At 38.5% G+C, this 15,962-nt stretch overlaps 1 protein-coding gene across 2 annotated transcripts in view; it reads left to right on the top strand.

Moving 5' to 3' along the window:
* The window catches only part of LOC124613085 (F-actin-monooxygenase Mical), a 555,995-nt gene that overhangs the window by 395,381 nt on the left and 144,652 nt on the right, over window positions 1-15,962 (top strand). For both annotated transcript variants that reach the window (XM_047141672.1, XM_047141673.1), the window contains 2 exons: window positions 3,444-3,685; window positions 11,885-12,018. In XM_047141672.1, coding sequence (XP_046997628.1) covers window positions 3,444-3,685; window positions 11,885-12,018 — 376 coding nt within the window. The remainder of the gene's footprint in view (window positions 1-3,443; window positions 3,686-11,884; window positions 12,019-15,962) is intronic.

The raw sequence follows: 15,962 nt of genomic DNA on the forward strand, positions 1-15,962 counted from the left end.
CAGAGATAAATACATATTTATTTCTTAAATTTTGTAGTTAATGGAGCAGTTGACAAAAATTGACTGAAGTTGCTTACAGATTATCTTTGGATCCAGTAAGAAGACTGCTATGATAGGCTGTCAGATTACACCGTCATCGTCATCTACTGGAAAATAATTTGTGACTGACACACATTTAAATCTGGCATCATTAATGTTACAGAACAACCGTTTCATGTGCTGTTAGATATCAGCGATGCAGGTAGTCATCTAGCTACAGACTGATTTATGCTGTTTGTATTAGTAATGGAAAAATTTTGAATGACATAATTGAAATAATGGTGGAGTAATTGCTGCCCGCAATTGAAATTTATCATGTCCATGTACATTACTTTCTGTTTCAAAGAATGAATTTATGTTGTTACAGATTTAAATTTTTGAAAAACAGTGGATGATGTGCACTTTGACCCAGGAGCATTTCTTCCCTTTCTTTATTTTCATTTCGTTTCCTTTCATTTCATTTCTTCTTCTTTTTTCATGTAAAGTTTAATGATGTGCTTTGTTTCTTTTTCATCGTCCTCACGTATCAGTTCCATTCTATGTCCCTCCTCTTCCTCAACCCCACATATGTGTAGATTTGGTTTGAGACTGACTTTCAAGTTTATAACTTGCAATGAAATAATCTTAAAAATTCTTATAGCTCATCTTTAAGAATTTCATAATTGTATTGTTGATCATGTACCTATTTACATACCTTAGCATTTCCTACTTTCTCATGCTGTATGTACTTTCAGTATATTTATTGATATTTTTAGGTCTGGAAAATTTCTCCCACATAATTAAATTTGTTTTGACTGGCACTACACCTGTTCTTATGTAATTCAATCTTCTCCAAATCTTCCAGTTTGATGTATTGCCTCTGGGCATCTCTTGTGAGACGGGGTAGTGCTTTGAAGGCTCATTTAGTTTGGTACTGAGCAGTCTCCTGCAGGATTTAAGTCTGCTAGGTCCGCATGAAGCACCATGTAGGAGGTGGCACTCATCAAACGTTTGTTTAAATATTTCTGTATGCTCATGGGCAATTCTTCTTAATTCAGGATCCGAGAAACCAGTCACTTTATATTACTTCCCAATTGGTGTGGGTTTCATGCATCCTGTTTCTAGCCTGCATATGTCCATTAGGTTTGTATATACTTTTTTAGCTTGTACAAGCTATCTGGCCCAAACAAGGCATACATATTCTGCCATAGGAAAACAAAGCACTTGGACAGTTGTTCTTAACACAGTTGGTCTGGCTCCCCATTTACTGTTAATTAGTTTCCTCAAGATGATGATCCTTGCAGCATCTTTTTGCCAGGTCTTCTGGCAATGATACTTGTATGTCGGTGATATGTCCATGATATGTCCAGCAAGCCACCCAGGTATGTTTGTTTGTGTCTGTGTTCCAGGTTGATGCCTTTCCAGGTGATGTTCTTCTTTCTCTGTGCCCATTTTGGGTGACAGTAGAAAGTGCTAACTTTTGACTTTGAGGAGTTTGGATGCTCGGACATGATATTAAATGAGTTTTCCAGTTTCATTTCTACTTTCACAAAGCTCTTTTCTTGTGGGCATATAGCAACATCATTGGCATAATGGGCACCATGGTCTGTTATTGGTTGAGCATTTGTGTGTAGGTTAGGTAAAAGAGGGACCACAATACTCCCAGAGTGAGACAGTTCTTTTGTTGACTCCATCAGCTTTTCCTACCCTCCAATGTTATATAAATCTGTCTGTTTCATAATATAAATACAATAATAATAAAGGTTCAATAAATTTTGTGAGCTGATGGTTCTTAAATGTGTTGTAGAGCGTTTTTTTCCCCATGAGCATACTATGGTTGACAGTGTCATTTGAACTAATGGAGATCTTTCCTCTCTGTGTTCTGTAAGGGACAGGATTTGACAAGCACAAGGTTTTTTTGTTTGAATCTGTCCTGTTTGGGAATGACCTCTCAGTCTGTAATATTTGCTGTGCAGTTTAAAATCATTCATTCATATAGGTTATACGGATGGCATAGTAGCACTGTTGGACGGTAATTCTTCACTTGGCCTGCTTCTTTACCAGGCATCAACAGTGCTATGATCTTTGATTTCCTCCACATCTTGCGCATTTTTTGACAGTGGTTAAAGAGTTGCAGAATCCCTTGTTTGCCACTAGGACCAAGATATTCAATCTGTTCCACACATGTAGCATTGACAGTGAATGATGTTTTGAACACGTTTGGATCTTGGCTCTGGATTCTGATAATTTTTATTTTCTGACAGTTCTTGGATTTTCTATTTAGTAAGAGTTGATGGACAATTTGACTGGGTGTTACTGTAGAGAGGTGCTTGACTATCCTAGGGTCACAGTTAAGTTCCAGACCACATTGCTGATGTGGGTCATGTTGATTCTTTCCAGAGTTTCAACCTATTTTGGTTGTCTTCACTCACAAATCATTTCCATTAGTGTTTCTTTGCAATGGTCAACCTCTTCATCAAAGGGTCCTGTTCAGAAAGTGCTTTGTATTTCCCCACGATGTTCTTTGATTCATTTGAAAAGCCTGATATTAAATGCTGTGTATATCCTAGAAGTCATTTGAAGTGTCTCTAAGATGGTTTTGTAATTTTCTGGGACTGGGAAAAATTTTTTATTTCTGCATCCAGTTTCTTAGTGTATGCTGTCCATTCACTTTCTTTAAGGTAAAACCTTCTGTGGAATGATGTTTTTGTTGCTCTCAGAACAGCTTGGAATTCTGATAAGCTAATGTATTGTAGGAAGAAGCACGTGTACAATTTTTAAGCCTGAATCTTTCAAGTTTGTGTTAACAAAACAATTACTGGGGACAGATTCATGGCTCCAGATCTAATTGTTGAAATAGTATGGTAGCCTGGTGTCATGAAGAAGGGGTAAATTATTTATTTCTGCCCACTGCTCTAGTATATATCCATTTTCTTCTGTATCTCTGAAGCTCCACGATGTTCTATGGCAATTGAAGTCTGCTAAAATGAACTGGATTTTTCTGGTTATTGAAGTTTGGTGGTAAGATTGGCAGCGCTTATCTGTGGCAGGCTTGTATACTGATGTTACAGTAAAGATGCCACATTTACCATTCAGTAATTCTATGTTGCTGTTGGTAGTTTCGTTGATCAATGTTGTAGCTATCTCAGGTTTTGTGAAGACAGCACTGCCATATTTAGGATGTTGGTCTTTATAGCTAATTCCATTTCCTCTATTTCTGGTCTTATTTTCCATTCTTTTCTGTGTGTTTCCTGGATGCACAGTATATCCCATTTGTGCATGTGACAAAGTTGTGATAGAATTTGTTGTTTATTTTTGGTGATACAATCTACATTTGGCTCCGATAAGTGCTTTTTCTTTTCCAGTTTCTGATTTTTTAATGCTGTTAAGTTTTTATATGACTGATTAAAGTGTGATTATTCTAGTGATTCTGGTGACGAAGACAATGAGGTCTTTGAGGAAGCTGTTGATCAGCCATTTACAGCTGATGAGACACGTAAATTAGCTGAAGACTGGACACGACGATACTCAAGAAATACTCCTGCAGAAGTCCAAAATGGCAGTATTTCCAAACAGGTAGCACAGGGCAATGGAGAAGATGAAAGCACAAGTTTGAATGATGGAGATACTGATGGAGATATGAGTGGAAAGGAATCTGAAAGTGATGGTATGTTTATCATTACATAAAAATTAAAATCTTTGTCAATGCAGACAAGTTTGCTTTAAGAAGAAACAGTACACTTTTCCACAGAACAAATGCATACAATTATATGTTTGTAGTGAGGGGGAAAAATATAAAACCTTAACTTGTAAAGTGGTAGGAGAATTCAATCCTCTAAATAGCATAAAACTCAACTTCTTAATTTAAGAAATAATATTTGCAGTTACCAGTTAATGAAATTATTCTCTTCTTGCAGACTTGCTTCAAATCCTTTTCTTGCTGATATAAATGTGTGTAGTCTTTTTATTCAGTTGAAATTCCATTATTTTAATATGTATTGTAAAAACAATTAAAATAATCATCGAACACGAAAATAAGCAGTAGTTGCATTCTGATTTAGTTCACTGTACTGTATATCAGAGTAAACATCTTTCTTATGAGAGATTGTTATTGATTTACTTTTATGTTCCATAAGTCTTATTTGTGTTTCTTGCAATAATGTGTCATCCAACATATAAAAATAAATTTTTTTCGTAATGAATAATTGCATGGTAATCATGCACAGAAATAGTTTGTGTTTATAATACTTAACTTACAGTAGGAACTCCAGGGTGGAATAATGATATGGAAAGGATAGATTGCTACTTGCCATATAGAGGAGGCACTGAGTCACAGGCAGGGCGCAATGAAAAAAACTGCTAAAATATTAAAGCTTTTGGACAAAGTCCTTCTTCTGCAATAGGAAACACACACACATTCCCACAAGCACAACTCACATAAATGTGGTCATTCTCTCAGGGGTCATAGGAGCAAAGGATATGCTGTAGGGAGAGTTCCTACCTACACAATTCAGAAAATCTAGCGTTGGAAGGAAGAATCTAGATGGCACAGGCTGTGGAGCATTCATAAAAGTGAAGCACATCATGTTGGTTGGCATGTTCTGCAACTGGGTGGGCCAGCTGTCCCTTGGCCAGAGCTTGTTGTAGACAAACAGCTTATTAAGTGCCTTGCCCAAGTAGAAAGTGGCACAGCAGTTCTCCCTTAGTTGGTAGACTACATAGCTGTTTTCACAGGTGGTACTGCCTTCGATATGGTAGGACATGATTGTGACAGTTCTAAAGTATGTGGTAGTAGCTGAATGTATGGGACAAGTCTTGCATCTGGGTCTGTTGCAGGGATACAAGGCATGAGGCAAGGGTTTGGGAACAGGGGTGGAGTAGGATCAGGCAAGGGTATTGGGCAGGTTTGGTGTGTGCTGAAATACCACTGTGGGAGGGGTAGGGAGGATATTCATTTCTGAGCATGATGACAGCTAGTCAAAACACTGACAGAGAATTTGATTCAGTCACTGCAGACGTGGGTGGTACAGAGTTATGAGTGGAGTACTCTCTAGTGGCAGGACAGTGGGCATGTGAGTGGTGGTAGATTGCTGGAGAGAGAAGGCATAAAACATTTTTTCTGGAGAGGTTGGGGGGGAGGGGGGGGGGGAGAGGCCCTTGGCATATTTGGAGGAGGACTGCGTGTCACTAAACATGCAACTTCCACTGGTGGCTGTATGAAGGGCTCCTTGGTAGGGAATGGGTGGAATTTATTGAAGTGTAGGTATTTTTGGTGGTTGGTAGGTTCGATGTGGATGGAGATACTGATGTAGCCATCCTTAAGGTGGATATCAACATTGAGGAGGGTAGCTTGTTGCTTTGAGGAAGCCAAGGTGAACCAGATGGAGGAGAAGGTATTGAGGTTCTGGAGGGCTGTGGATAGGATATCCTCAATCTTGGTCCTGATCATGAAGATGTCATCAATGAATGTGAACCAGGTGAAGGTTTGGGAATTCTGGCTGGTTATCTATATCTACATAGATAATCCACAAGCCACCATGTGGGGCATGGTAGAGGGTACCAATACTATTCATTTCCTTTCCTGTCCCACTCGCAAATAGAGCAAAGAAAAACTGACTCTGTGTGCCTCTGGATGAGCCCTAATTTCTCGTATCTTATCTTCATGGTCCTTATGCGCAGTATATGTTGGCAGCAATAGAATTGTGCAGCACTTGGCTTCAAATGCTAGTTCTCTTAATTTTCTCAGTAGTGTTTCTCAAAAAGAATGTCACTTTCCTTACAGAGACTTCATTTGAGTTCTCAAACAATCTGTGTAACACTTACGTGTGTTTCAAACCTACCAGTAACAGCCTGCCTTTGAATTGCATCAATGTCTTCCTTCAATCCGACCTGGTATGGATCCCAAACACTCAAGAATAGGTCACACCAGCGCCCTATTTGCAGTCTCCTTTACATGTGACCCACTCTTTCCTAAAATTTTCTCAGTAAGCTGAAGTCAACCATTTGCCTTCCTTATCACAGTTCTCACATGTTCATTCCACTTCATATCGCTTTGAAATGTTAGGCCCAGATATTTAAATGACTTGGCTGTGTCAAGCAGGACACTAGTAATACTCTATCTGAACATTACAGGTTTGTTCTTCCCACTCATCCACATTACCTTACATTTTTCCACATTTTGAGCTAGCTGCCATTCATTACACCAACTAGAAATTTTGTCTAAGTTGTCTTTCTATCTTCCTACAGTCACTCAACTTTGACACCTTATCATACACCACAGCATCATCAGCAAACAACCACAGATTGCTGCCCACCCTGTCTGTCAAATCATTTATGTTCATATGAAGGATTCCTGTAGATAGGTGGTAGGTTGGGAGTCAGTCAGGTGTTGGGAAACATAGTGTTCAATAGTGATAAGGCCATGGGCATTGGGGATGTTACTGTAGAGGGAGGTGGAATTGATAGTGATGCGGAGGGTGCAAGGTGATAGAGAGACAGGGACTCACATCCATGTGAGTTGGTGGAGGAAATGTCCTTTATATGAGAGAATGGGTTATTTATGCCGCTTCTGTTTGGTGAGTTAGTAATGTATCCTTTCCATAGTGTTAACAAATACTAGTCAGCACCTAAAATTGATACATTGACATACTCAAACAAAATTTTCTGTAGATTTTTATGTGAAGTTTGAAAAGATATATCAAGCAGGTCTAATCTCATTATATATTGGTGTGCAAAACTGAAGTACAAAAATATCTTTTGCATAATGTGTTAGTGCCAAGCCTATGAAACTTCACCCATACATAGAAAGTACTGCTGTAGTATGGTACAGAAAGTAACAGAAATAAATAAGCACTGAGGTAAAAAAATGATATTTTTATTCAAAGACAGTAATTAGAATGAAGTCACTGTGATTCATGATGGTCCCCTCGACATTACAAAAGATGGGACGTGTTACTTAGACATGTGTGTGATTACTGCAGGTGGTAATGCGTGCTCTGAAATATGTTTCCATGCTCTCCACATGGTTGGTAAAGAGTTCTTGTGATAGGGCATTCCATGTTTATGTGCTGCAACAAATCTCCCCAGTGCATCCCATACATGCTCGATGGGATTTAAGTTGGGGAAATGGCAGGCCAGTCCATTCACCAAATGTCCTTTCATTCCAAGAGCTGCTCCACCTGCGCTGTTTGATGTGGTCACACATAGTCAGTCGTAAAAATGAAGTCAAGGCTGGTTGCATCCCTGAGAAGATGCACATGGGTAAAGAGTACAGTGTCACAATAACACTGGCCTTCAAGAGCACTGTGTTTTAGATTTGTAGGTCAGTACACGCATGCAACATTATGCCTCCCCATGCCATAAGACCTGGACCATTGAATTAATGATCACGTTAGACAGTACTGGACATACCTTCATATGGAAATAGATGAGAACACATAATGCACCCAACAATGTCATTGCACTGATTGTTTTGGTGGTCCAGGTGTTATGGTGTGGGAAGGCATAATGTTGTATGGGTGTACTGATCTCCAAATCTTTGAACACAATGCACTCGCCAGGGAATGTAACTGTGGCGCTGTACTGTTTACCCATGTGCATCTTTTCAGAGGTATATTTGTATATTTGGTTCTAACACTCACATTGAGCAGAGCAGTGGAGCACTTCTTGGAGCAAGAAGTTATTCATCAAATGGACAGACCTGCCTGTTCCCCTGACATAAATCCCAGTGAGCATGTTTGGGATTCGTTCTGGAGCTGTTTTACAACACGTCCACATGCACCAATGAACATCCAGCAACTGTCGACTTCACTGGTGGGGGAATGGGACATTGTCTCACAAGAACTCTTTACAAACCTTGTGGCCAGCATGGGAGCATGTTGTAGAGCATGCATTGGCATCCTTGGTGATCTCACGCCTCATTAAGAGCCATATTCCACCTTTTGTAATGTCCAGGGGACCATTATGAATTGTGGTGACTTCAGTGTAAATATTATCTTTGAATGGTAGTATCATTTCAGTTTGTCTAGTTGCATATTTTTTTTTTACAATTATCGTCTTTACTATACCAGAGCAGGTCTTTCTATGTATGGTCCATGTTCATGTGAAAGTTACTTTCATCCTTAAGTTTTTCACACTAGTATATTTTAAAATTATAATTTCTAATCAACATATTTAGTTCACAAGGAGTTTTGTTAAGCATTTTTATGGATATTTAATTTGTAAGTGGAATGTAGATACTCACATTGACTGAAACTCGCAAGTGACACACAAAATGAACTGAAATAAAGGTTAACAAGCCCCCCATGAACCATAGACCTTGCCGTTGGTGGGGAGGCTTGTGTGCCTCAGTGATACAGATAGCCGTACCGTAGGTGCAACCACAACAGAGAGGTATCTGTTGAGAGGCCAGACAAACATATGGTTCCTGAAGAGGGGCAGCAGCCTTTTCAGTAGTTGCAGGGGCAACAGTCTGGATGATTGACTGATCTGGCCTTGTAACAATAACCAAAACAGCCTTGCTGTGCTGCTACTGCGAACGGCTAAAAGCAAGGGGAAACTACGGCCGTAATTTTTCCCGAGGGCATGCGGCTTTACTGTATGATTAAATGATGATGGCGTCCTCTTGGGTAAAATATTCCGGAGGTAAAATAGTCCCCCATTTGGATCTTCGGCCAGGGACTACTCAGGAGGATGTCGTTATCAGGAGAAAGAAAACTGGCGTTCTACAGGTCGGAGCGTGGAATGTCAGATTCCTTAATCGGGCAGGTAGGTTAGAAAATTTAAAAAGGGGAATAGATAGGTTAAAGTTAGATATAGTGGGAATTAGTGAAGTTCAGTGGTAGGAGGAACAAGACTTCTGGTCAGGTGACTACAGGGTCATAAACACAAAATCAAATAGGGGTAATGCAGGAGTAGGTTTAATAATGAATAAAACAATAGGAATGCGGGTAAGCTTCTACAAACAGCACAGCGAACACATTGTTGTGGCCAAGATAGACACGAAGCCCACGCCTACAACAGTAGTTCAACTCTATATACCAACTAGCTCTGCAGATGACGAAGAAATTGAAGAAATGTATGATGAGATAAAAAAAATTATTATTCAGATAGTGAAGGGAGACGAAAATTTAATAGTCATGGGTGACTGGAATTCGATAGTAGGAAAAGGAAGAGAAGGAAACGTAGTAGGTGAATATGGATTAGGGGTAAGAAATGAAAGAGGAAGCCGCCTGGTGGAATTTTGCACAGAGCACAACTTAATCATAACTAACACTTGGTTCAAGAATCATAAAAGAAGGTTGTATACATGGAAGAAGCCTGGAGATACGGACAGGTTTCAGATAGATTATATAATGGTAAGACAGAGATTTAGGAACCAGGTTTTAAATTGTAGGACATTTCCAGGGGCAGATGTGGACTCTGACCACAATCTGTTGGTTATGAACTGTAGATTAAAACTGAAGAAACTGCAAAAAGGTGGGAATTTAAGGAGATGGGACTGGATAAACCGAAAGAACCAGAGGTTGTACAGAGCTTCAGGGAGAGCATAAGCAAACAATTAACAGGAATGGGGGAAAGAAATACAGTAGAAGAAGAATGGGTAGCTTTGAGAGACGAAATAGTGAAGGTAGCAGAGGATCAAGTAGGTAAAAAGACGAGGGATAGTAGAAATCCTTGGGTGACAGAAGGAATATTGAATTTAATAGACGAAAGAAGAAAATATAAAAATGCAGTAAATGAAGGCGGCAAAAAGGAATACAAACGTCTCAAAAATGAGATCGACAGGAAGTGCAAAATGGCTAAGCAGGCATGGCTAGAGGATCAATGTAAGGATGTAGAGGCTTATCTCACAAGGGGTAAGATAGATACTGCCTACAGGAAAATTAAAGAGACCTTTGGAGAAAAGAGAACCACTTGTGTGAATATCAAGAGCTCAGATGGAAGCCCAGTTCTAAGCAAAGAAGGGAAAGCAGAAATGTGGAAGGAGTATATAGAGGATCTATACAAGGGCGTTGTACTTGAGGGTAATGTTGTAGAAATGGAAGAGGATGTAGATCAAGATGAAATGGGAGATATGATACTGCGTGAAGAGTTTATAGAGCACTGAAAAACCTAAGTCGAAACAAGGCCCTGGGAGTAGACAACATTCCATCAGAACTACTGACAGCCTCTGGAGAGCCAGTCCTGACAAAACTCTAGCATCTGGTGAGCAAAATGTATGAGACAGGTGAAATACCCTCAGACTTCAAGAAGAATATAATAATTCCAATCCCAAAGAAAGCAGGCGTTGACAGATGTGAAAATTACCGAACTATCAGTTTAATAAGTCACAGCTGCAAAATATTGACGTGAATTCTTTACAGATGAATGGAAAAACTGGTAGAAGCCGACCTCGGGGAAGATCAATTTGGATTCCATAGAAATGTTGGAACACGTGAGGCAATACTGACCTTACGACTTATCTTAGAAAATAGATTAAGGAAAGGCAAATCTGCGTTTATAGCATTTGTAGACTTAGAGAAAGCTTTTGACAATGTTGACTGGAATACTCTTTCAAATTCTAAAGGTGTCAGGGGTAAAATACAGGGAGCGAAAGGCTATTTACAATTTGTACAGAAACCAGATGGCAGTTATAAGAGTCGAGGGGCATGAAAGGGAAATGGTGGTTGGGAAGTGGGTGAGACAGGGTTGTAGCCTCTCCCCGATGTTATTCAATCTGTATATTGAGCAAGCAGTAAAGGAAACAAAAGAAAAGTTCGGAGTAGGCATTAAAATCCATGGAGAAGAAATAAAAACTTTGAGGTTTTCCGACGACATTGTAATTCTGTCAGAGACAGCAAAGGACTTGGAAGAGCAGTTGAACGGAATGGATAGTGTCTTGAAAGGAGGATATAAGATGAACATCAACAAAAGCAAAACGAGGATAATCTAATCAAGTCGAATTGAGTGATGCTGAGGGAATTAGATTAGGAAATGAGACACTTAAAGTAGTAAAGGAGTTTTGCTATTTGGGGAGCAAAATAACTGATGATTGTTGAAGTAGAGAGGATATAAAGTGTAGACTGGCAATGGCAAGGAAAGCGTTTTTGAAGACGAGAAATTTGTTAACATCGAGTATAGATTTAAGTGTCAGGAAGTCGTTTCTGAAAGTATTTGTATGGAGTGTAGCCATGTATGGAAGTGAATCATGAACGGTAAATAGTTAGGACAAGAAGAGAATAGAAGCTTTCGAAATGTGGTGCTGCAGAAGAATGCTAAAGATTAGATGGGTAGATCACATAACTAATGAGGAGGTACTGAATAGGATTGGGGAGAAGAAGAGTTTGTGGCACAACTTGACTAGAAGAAGGAATCATTTGGTAGGACATGTTCTGAGGCATGAAGGGGTCACCAATTTAGTATTGGAGGGCAGCGTGGAGGATAAAAATCATAGAGGGGGACGAAAAGATGAATACACTAAGCAGATTCAAAAGGATGTAGGCTGCAGTACGTACTGGGAGATCAAGAAGAGTGGCATGGAGAGCTGTATCAAACCAGTCTCAGGACTGAAAACAACAACAACAACAACAACAACAACAACATGTTTACACTCAATGAATTTGAAAATTATGTTAAAATTGTTGGTCAGTCTCTTCCTACTTGTTACACTAACCTATATTCCAAGGAGTGAGAGTATGAATACAAATCGTACAGACCAAATGTAAAATGAGCTAAGAATGACAGTCAAAAAGATGTTTAAATTTGCATTGCACGATATCAATTTATTTCTTCTGGTTTATATGCAAACTGGTGTATCACGAATATGTAGTTTATGGATTTTTAACACTATACAATTGTAACAAGTTTATTCTTCAATGTTTTACAGATGATGAGACTGAAACTGCCACAGAAGGTGATGAAGATGTCAAAGCCCGGGAATTACGGAAACAAGAAATATATTTGAAAGTTCCCGAATGTGCAAAAGTACAGAGTGATACAGACTCAGGGTCAAACACTGAGGTGAAGATTGAAAAAAAGTCACTTTCATCAAAATCAAATAAGAAGCTCAAAAAATGCAACTTGCAGTAAATTATTTATTTCTGTCAGACAACTAATTTTAATACCACATAGAAAGTGAATTTCTCAACAACTTTGTAGAAAAAAATATTTATTTTCTTGTGTAATGTGTGTCCATTTTTGTACATATCCAACACACACATACCACGTATTTCAACACTTTTACCATTACCAAAATAGCCTTTCCTATGTTTATTTTCTGTTTTTAAAGAAGATAGTAACTACCTTTTCGGTTATGTAGTTATTAATACTGCTGCTGCTGCTGTTGTTGTTGTGGTGGTGGTGGTGGTGGCGATTGTTGGTGGTGATTATTGTTGATGGTGGTGGCACTAGTGGCAACAGACAATAAGATTCAGTTAACTAATGCACTTTATTTAGGATCGTAATGAAGAGAGAGATTGTAGATATTGCTTTGAAAATGGCAATATCAGATGTGTATAAGGTAATTATGTACTCAGTATTTCTTTATATGTGTGTATGCAGTTGTGAAGTGTACCTGTTTTTTTTTTTTTCCTAACATGAATCATTAAGTTTTTCATCTGATGCTCATGCATTGATGTTAACAGCAGGTTTTAATGCAGAAAAGCACACATAATAGTCCCCCCCCCCTCCCCCCCTAATGTCCTTACTCACCATCAAAAACTTAACCTATCATGAGGGATATTTGAAAAGTAATAAGACATTAAGGAAGAATACACAGGAACCATCTAGTTAATTGGCCACACCATCATATCTGACGTGACCCAGATGATTTGTTGAAATATGCCACCAGCAATGATAAAATTATGAAGTATATATCATATGAGCTTTTCACCACAGTTAAATTGATGTAATTAGTCATACAAGATATATCACCAATGAATCATAGCAGTTTTAACACAAAATTGATAAAATGTGAGTCTTTGCCTAGCACAAAAAACTACCTTCGCACTTCTATTGCAGTGACCATGGAAAACTGTTAAACATGTTGATCAAGATTGTCAGAGCAGAGAATAAGACCAGGTTATCTGAATCACAAGTCCACTGTTTTCCCTCTGACTCATTTGATTTGTTTACATGGAGCTATATGTAGCAGAAATAAACATGTGGCATACATTTGCATGACAGAAGAAATGTGCCAAAAGTAAAGCTTTCAGCTTGGATGTGAATACCTAAAAACTTTTATTTTTGTGGAATCTCACTGAAAACAGGATGCAAAGTAGTGCATGCTTTTTGAACAAATTGTCCTTTATTTGCAGATTGTTGCTTTGCCTTGTATTCACTTAATGGATGTAAATCTTTCATCATATGCATGCTGACATCATAAATACAGGGAATACAAACATTGCAACGCTTATAGGTAATGTAGCCATGGAAATAAATTTATTGTCCTGCTTACTTATTACACATAAATGAATGCATTTCATTTTTACCCCTATACAAGTACTCTGCATTGAGAAAATTAATAGACTGTAAAAACTTCGCACACAGCTCTTGAACATTACAAATATAAGGGAGTGTTTAAAAAGAAATGAGCCAGAGGGATAATTACAGAAACCAGTACCTGTATGTTAGAACTATTGACCCTGGTTGCTGAGACACTTATCCCACTGTGATACAAGGTGATGAATGGCTGTCTCATAAAATTCCCAGAGCCGCAGTGTTAATCAGTTCCGCATGTTCAGCTGGACATCATCGTCCGAGGTGAATCGTTTGCCCCTCAGAGCCCCCTTCTGATTCACTTCCTGCAGCATGGGACAACAGCATTAATCGCAAACCTTGACCACCCTTTGCCAAGCAATCAAATCAAAACAACTAGGCAATCTCACCCATGGGGTCATTCTGCTCCACGACAGTGCAAAGCGTCATACAGCCAACACAGTCGTGGCACTCCTGCAGAAATTCAAATGGGAGGTTCTTGGCCACCCTCCATACAGTGAAAATGAGTACGGACCTCTCTCCCTGTGATTACGCCATTTTTGGTCCCCTTTAAAAACACTCTGAGGGGCAACCAATCCACCTCGGATGACGATGTCCAGCTGTACGTGTGGAACTGGTTAACATTGCAGCCCCGGGAATTTTATGAGACAGCCATTCGCTGTCTTGTGTCACAGTGGGACAAGTGTCTCAACAGCCAGGGTCAATACTTCTAACATACAGGTACAGGTTTCTGTAATCATACCTCCAGCTTGTTTCTTTTTGAACGCCCCTTATAATTAGGCACTGGTTGATATTTATTCTTATAGAGTCTAGATTTTGCTTTAGCACTTGTCCATTTCAGTGATAGAGATTGTTAGTGTTGCTCGATGAATTGACCTCTGGAAATGTAGTCCCACACTCGTTAACCTATTGATCCCAATAATATTAAAAAAATTAATTTTAAAGTTTTCACAAAATGGGCCTTTATCATCATGTTAAGCAATGAATATGAGAAGAAATTGGCAAAAAGTAAACAATCAATTGTTTTACAAAGGTGGTTAAACTTTCTAACCTCTTGGACATACAGTTTTCAACCGCTCATCATTTCAAGAGATGAGATATATTCAAAAGCATTTTTGCATTTTCTTAGATGCAATCCGACATCTAGAAACTTCCATGAACTCATAATGCCTAAAACAAAGTATAGTCCTAAATAACAAGCAAAATTAGCCTAAAGTTTAATAAATTTATGTCAGACAAGTAGTAGGACAAACTCACATTTACATTACAATAATTTAGCTATATTTACTGCCAATGTCAATGATCACCTCAGTATGATCAGTATTTAAAAAAAAAGCTGGCTGTTGGTTTGAATGCTGTAAGTGATTGCCACAATACACTACATTCATAGATGTACCTCATTGAACCATTAGATGCCACTGTCTTGCAATAGCATTGATGGTTTCATGCAGAAGGCACTGGAACTTTAAAAAAAATAATAATAATAAAATGATTAGGTATAATGGACTGACATCAAAATCAAAGAATGAACAGTATTTTCTGTTCTTAAGATGGTCTTAAAAGTCCTACAATATTTGTATTGGTTGATAACCTTCTGAAATATCATATTAGGTTACCATTGCAGTTCAGCGACTTCCTGTGTGGATTATTGGGGATGAGAGAGAGGGTTCTCATAAGTAGCATGCCATGCTTTGCAATTCATTGCAGTTGAAGAGATCTGTATCAGGTATGAGTCACAGTTACTATAGTGTGCACAAAAACACTTCTTGGCAACATTCTGTTACCTGTGACTACATACCTTAGCTATTCTGTGATGCAATGTATATAGAGTGTGAACTGTAATTATGCTGTGGTAGTAATGTAAAATTTGTGTTCATTACAGCATCGTGCGTATCTCTTTTCCTGTTCACATTGTCATATACCAATTGTGCCCACTTTTTTTTCCTTGTCCATTTCAAAATGATCAAATACAGAAAATGTTAAGATGATATTCTTAGGCAATAAAACTTACCCAGAAAACATGCTAGTGCAATTAAAATTCATTAGCTGCTTGGTAGCTTATTTATAATGAAATTAAATACAGTATTAACATTTTTGTTTTCTGATCAGGGTAACACTAATTGAATAAGTAAGTTTGAAGAAACTCATTCACAATCATTTGAAGATAAGTCCTAATGCACTCAAGCTTCTTATGGTTTTTCAGATAAATTGATAAGAGTGTGACTTGAGTTAGTTTTTGAAAGACAACTCTTGAAGTGTCTCAGTAGGAGGCTATTCCAGTTCACAAGCTCCCAAGTGACCTATGGAACAGTTCCTACTGTGCAGAATATAGTTGCTTGTGATGAATAGTCAAATTTTCCAACAGACTCAGCTCTTCTCGTTGCGACTTGGAGTGGTATTGGTTTGGCTTTTACATCTCTTAATTTCCGAGAAATGTTGCTCACAGAAATATGTACATTATTACATGC

This window comes from Schistocerca americana, chromosome 4 (genome assembly GCF_021461395.2).
Source record: "Schistocerca americana isolate TAMUIC-IGC-003095 chromosome 4, iqSchAmer2.1, whole genome shotgun sequence".
NCBI classification, from domain to species: Eukaryota; Metazoa; Arthropoda; class Insecta; order Orthoptera; family Acrididae; genus Schistocerca; species Schistocerca americana.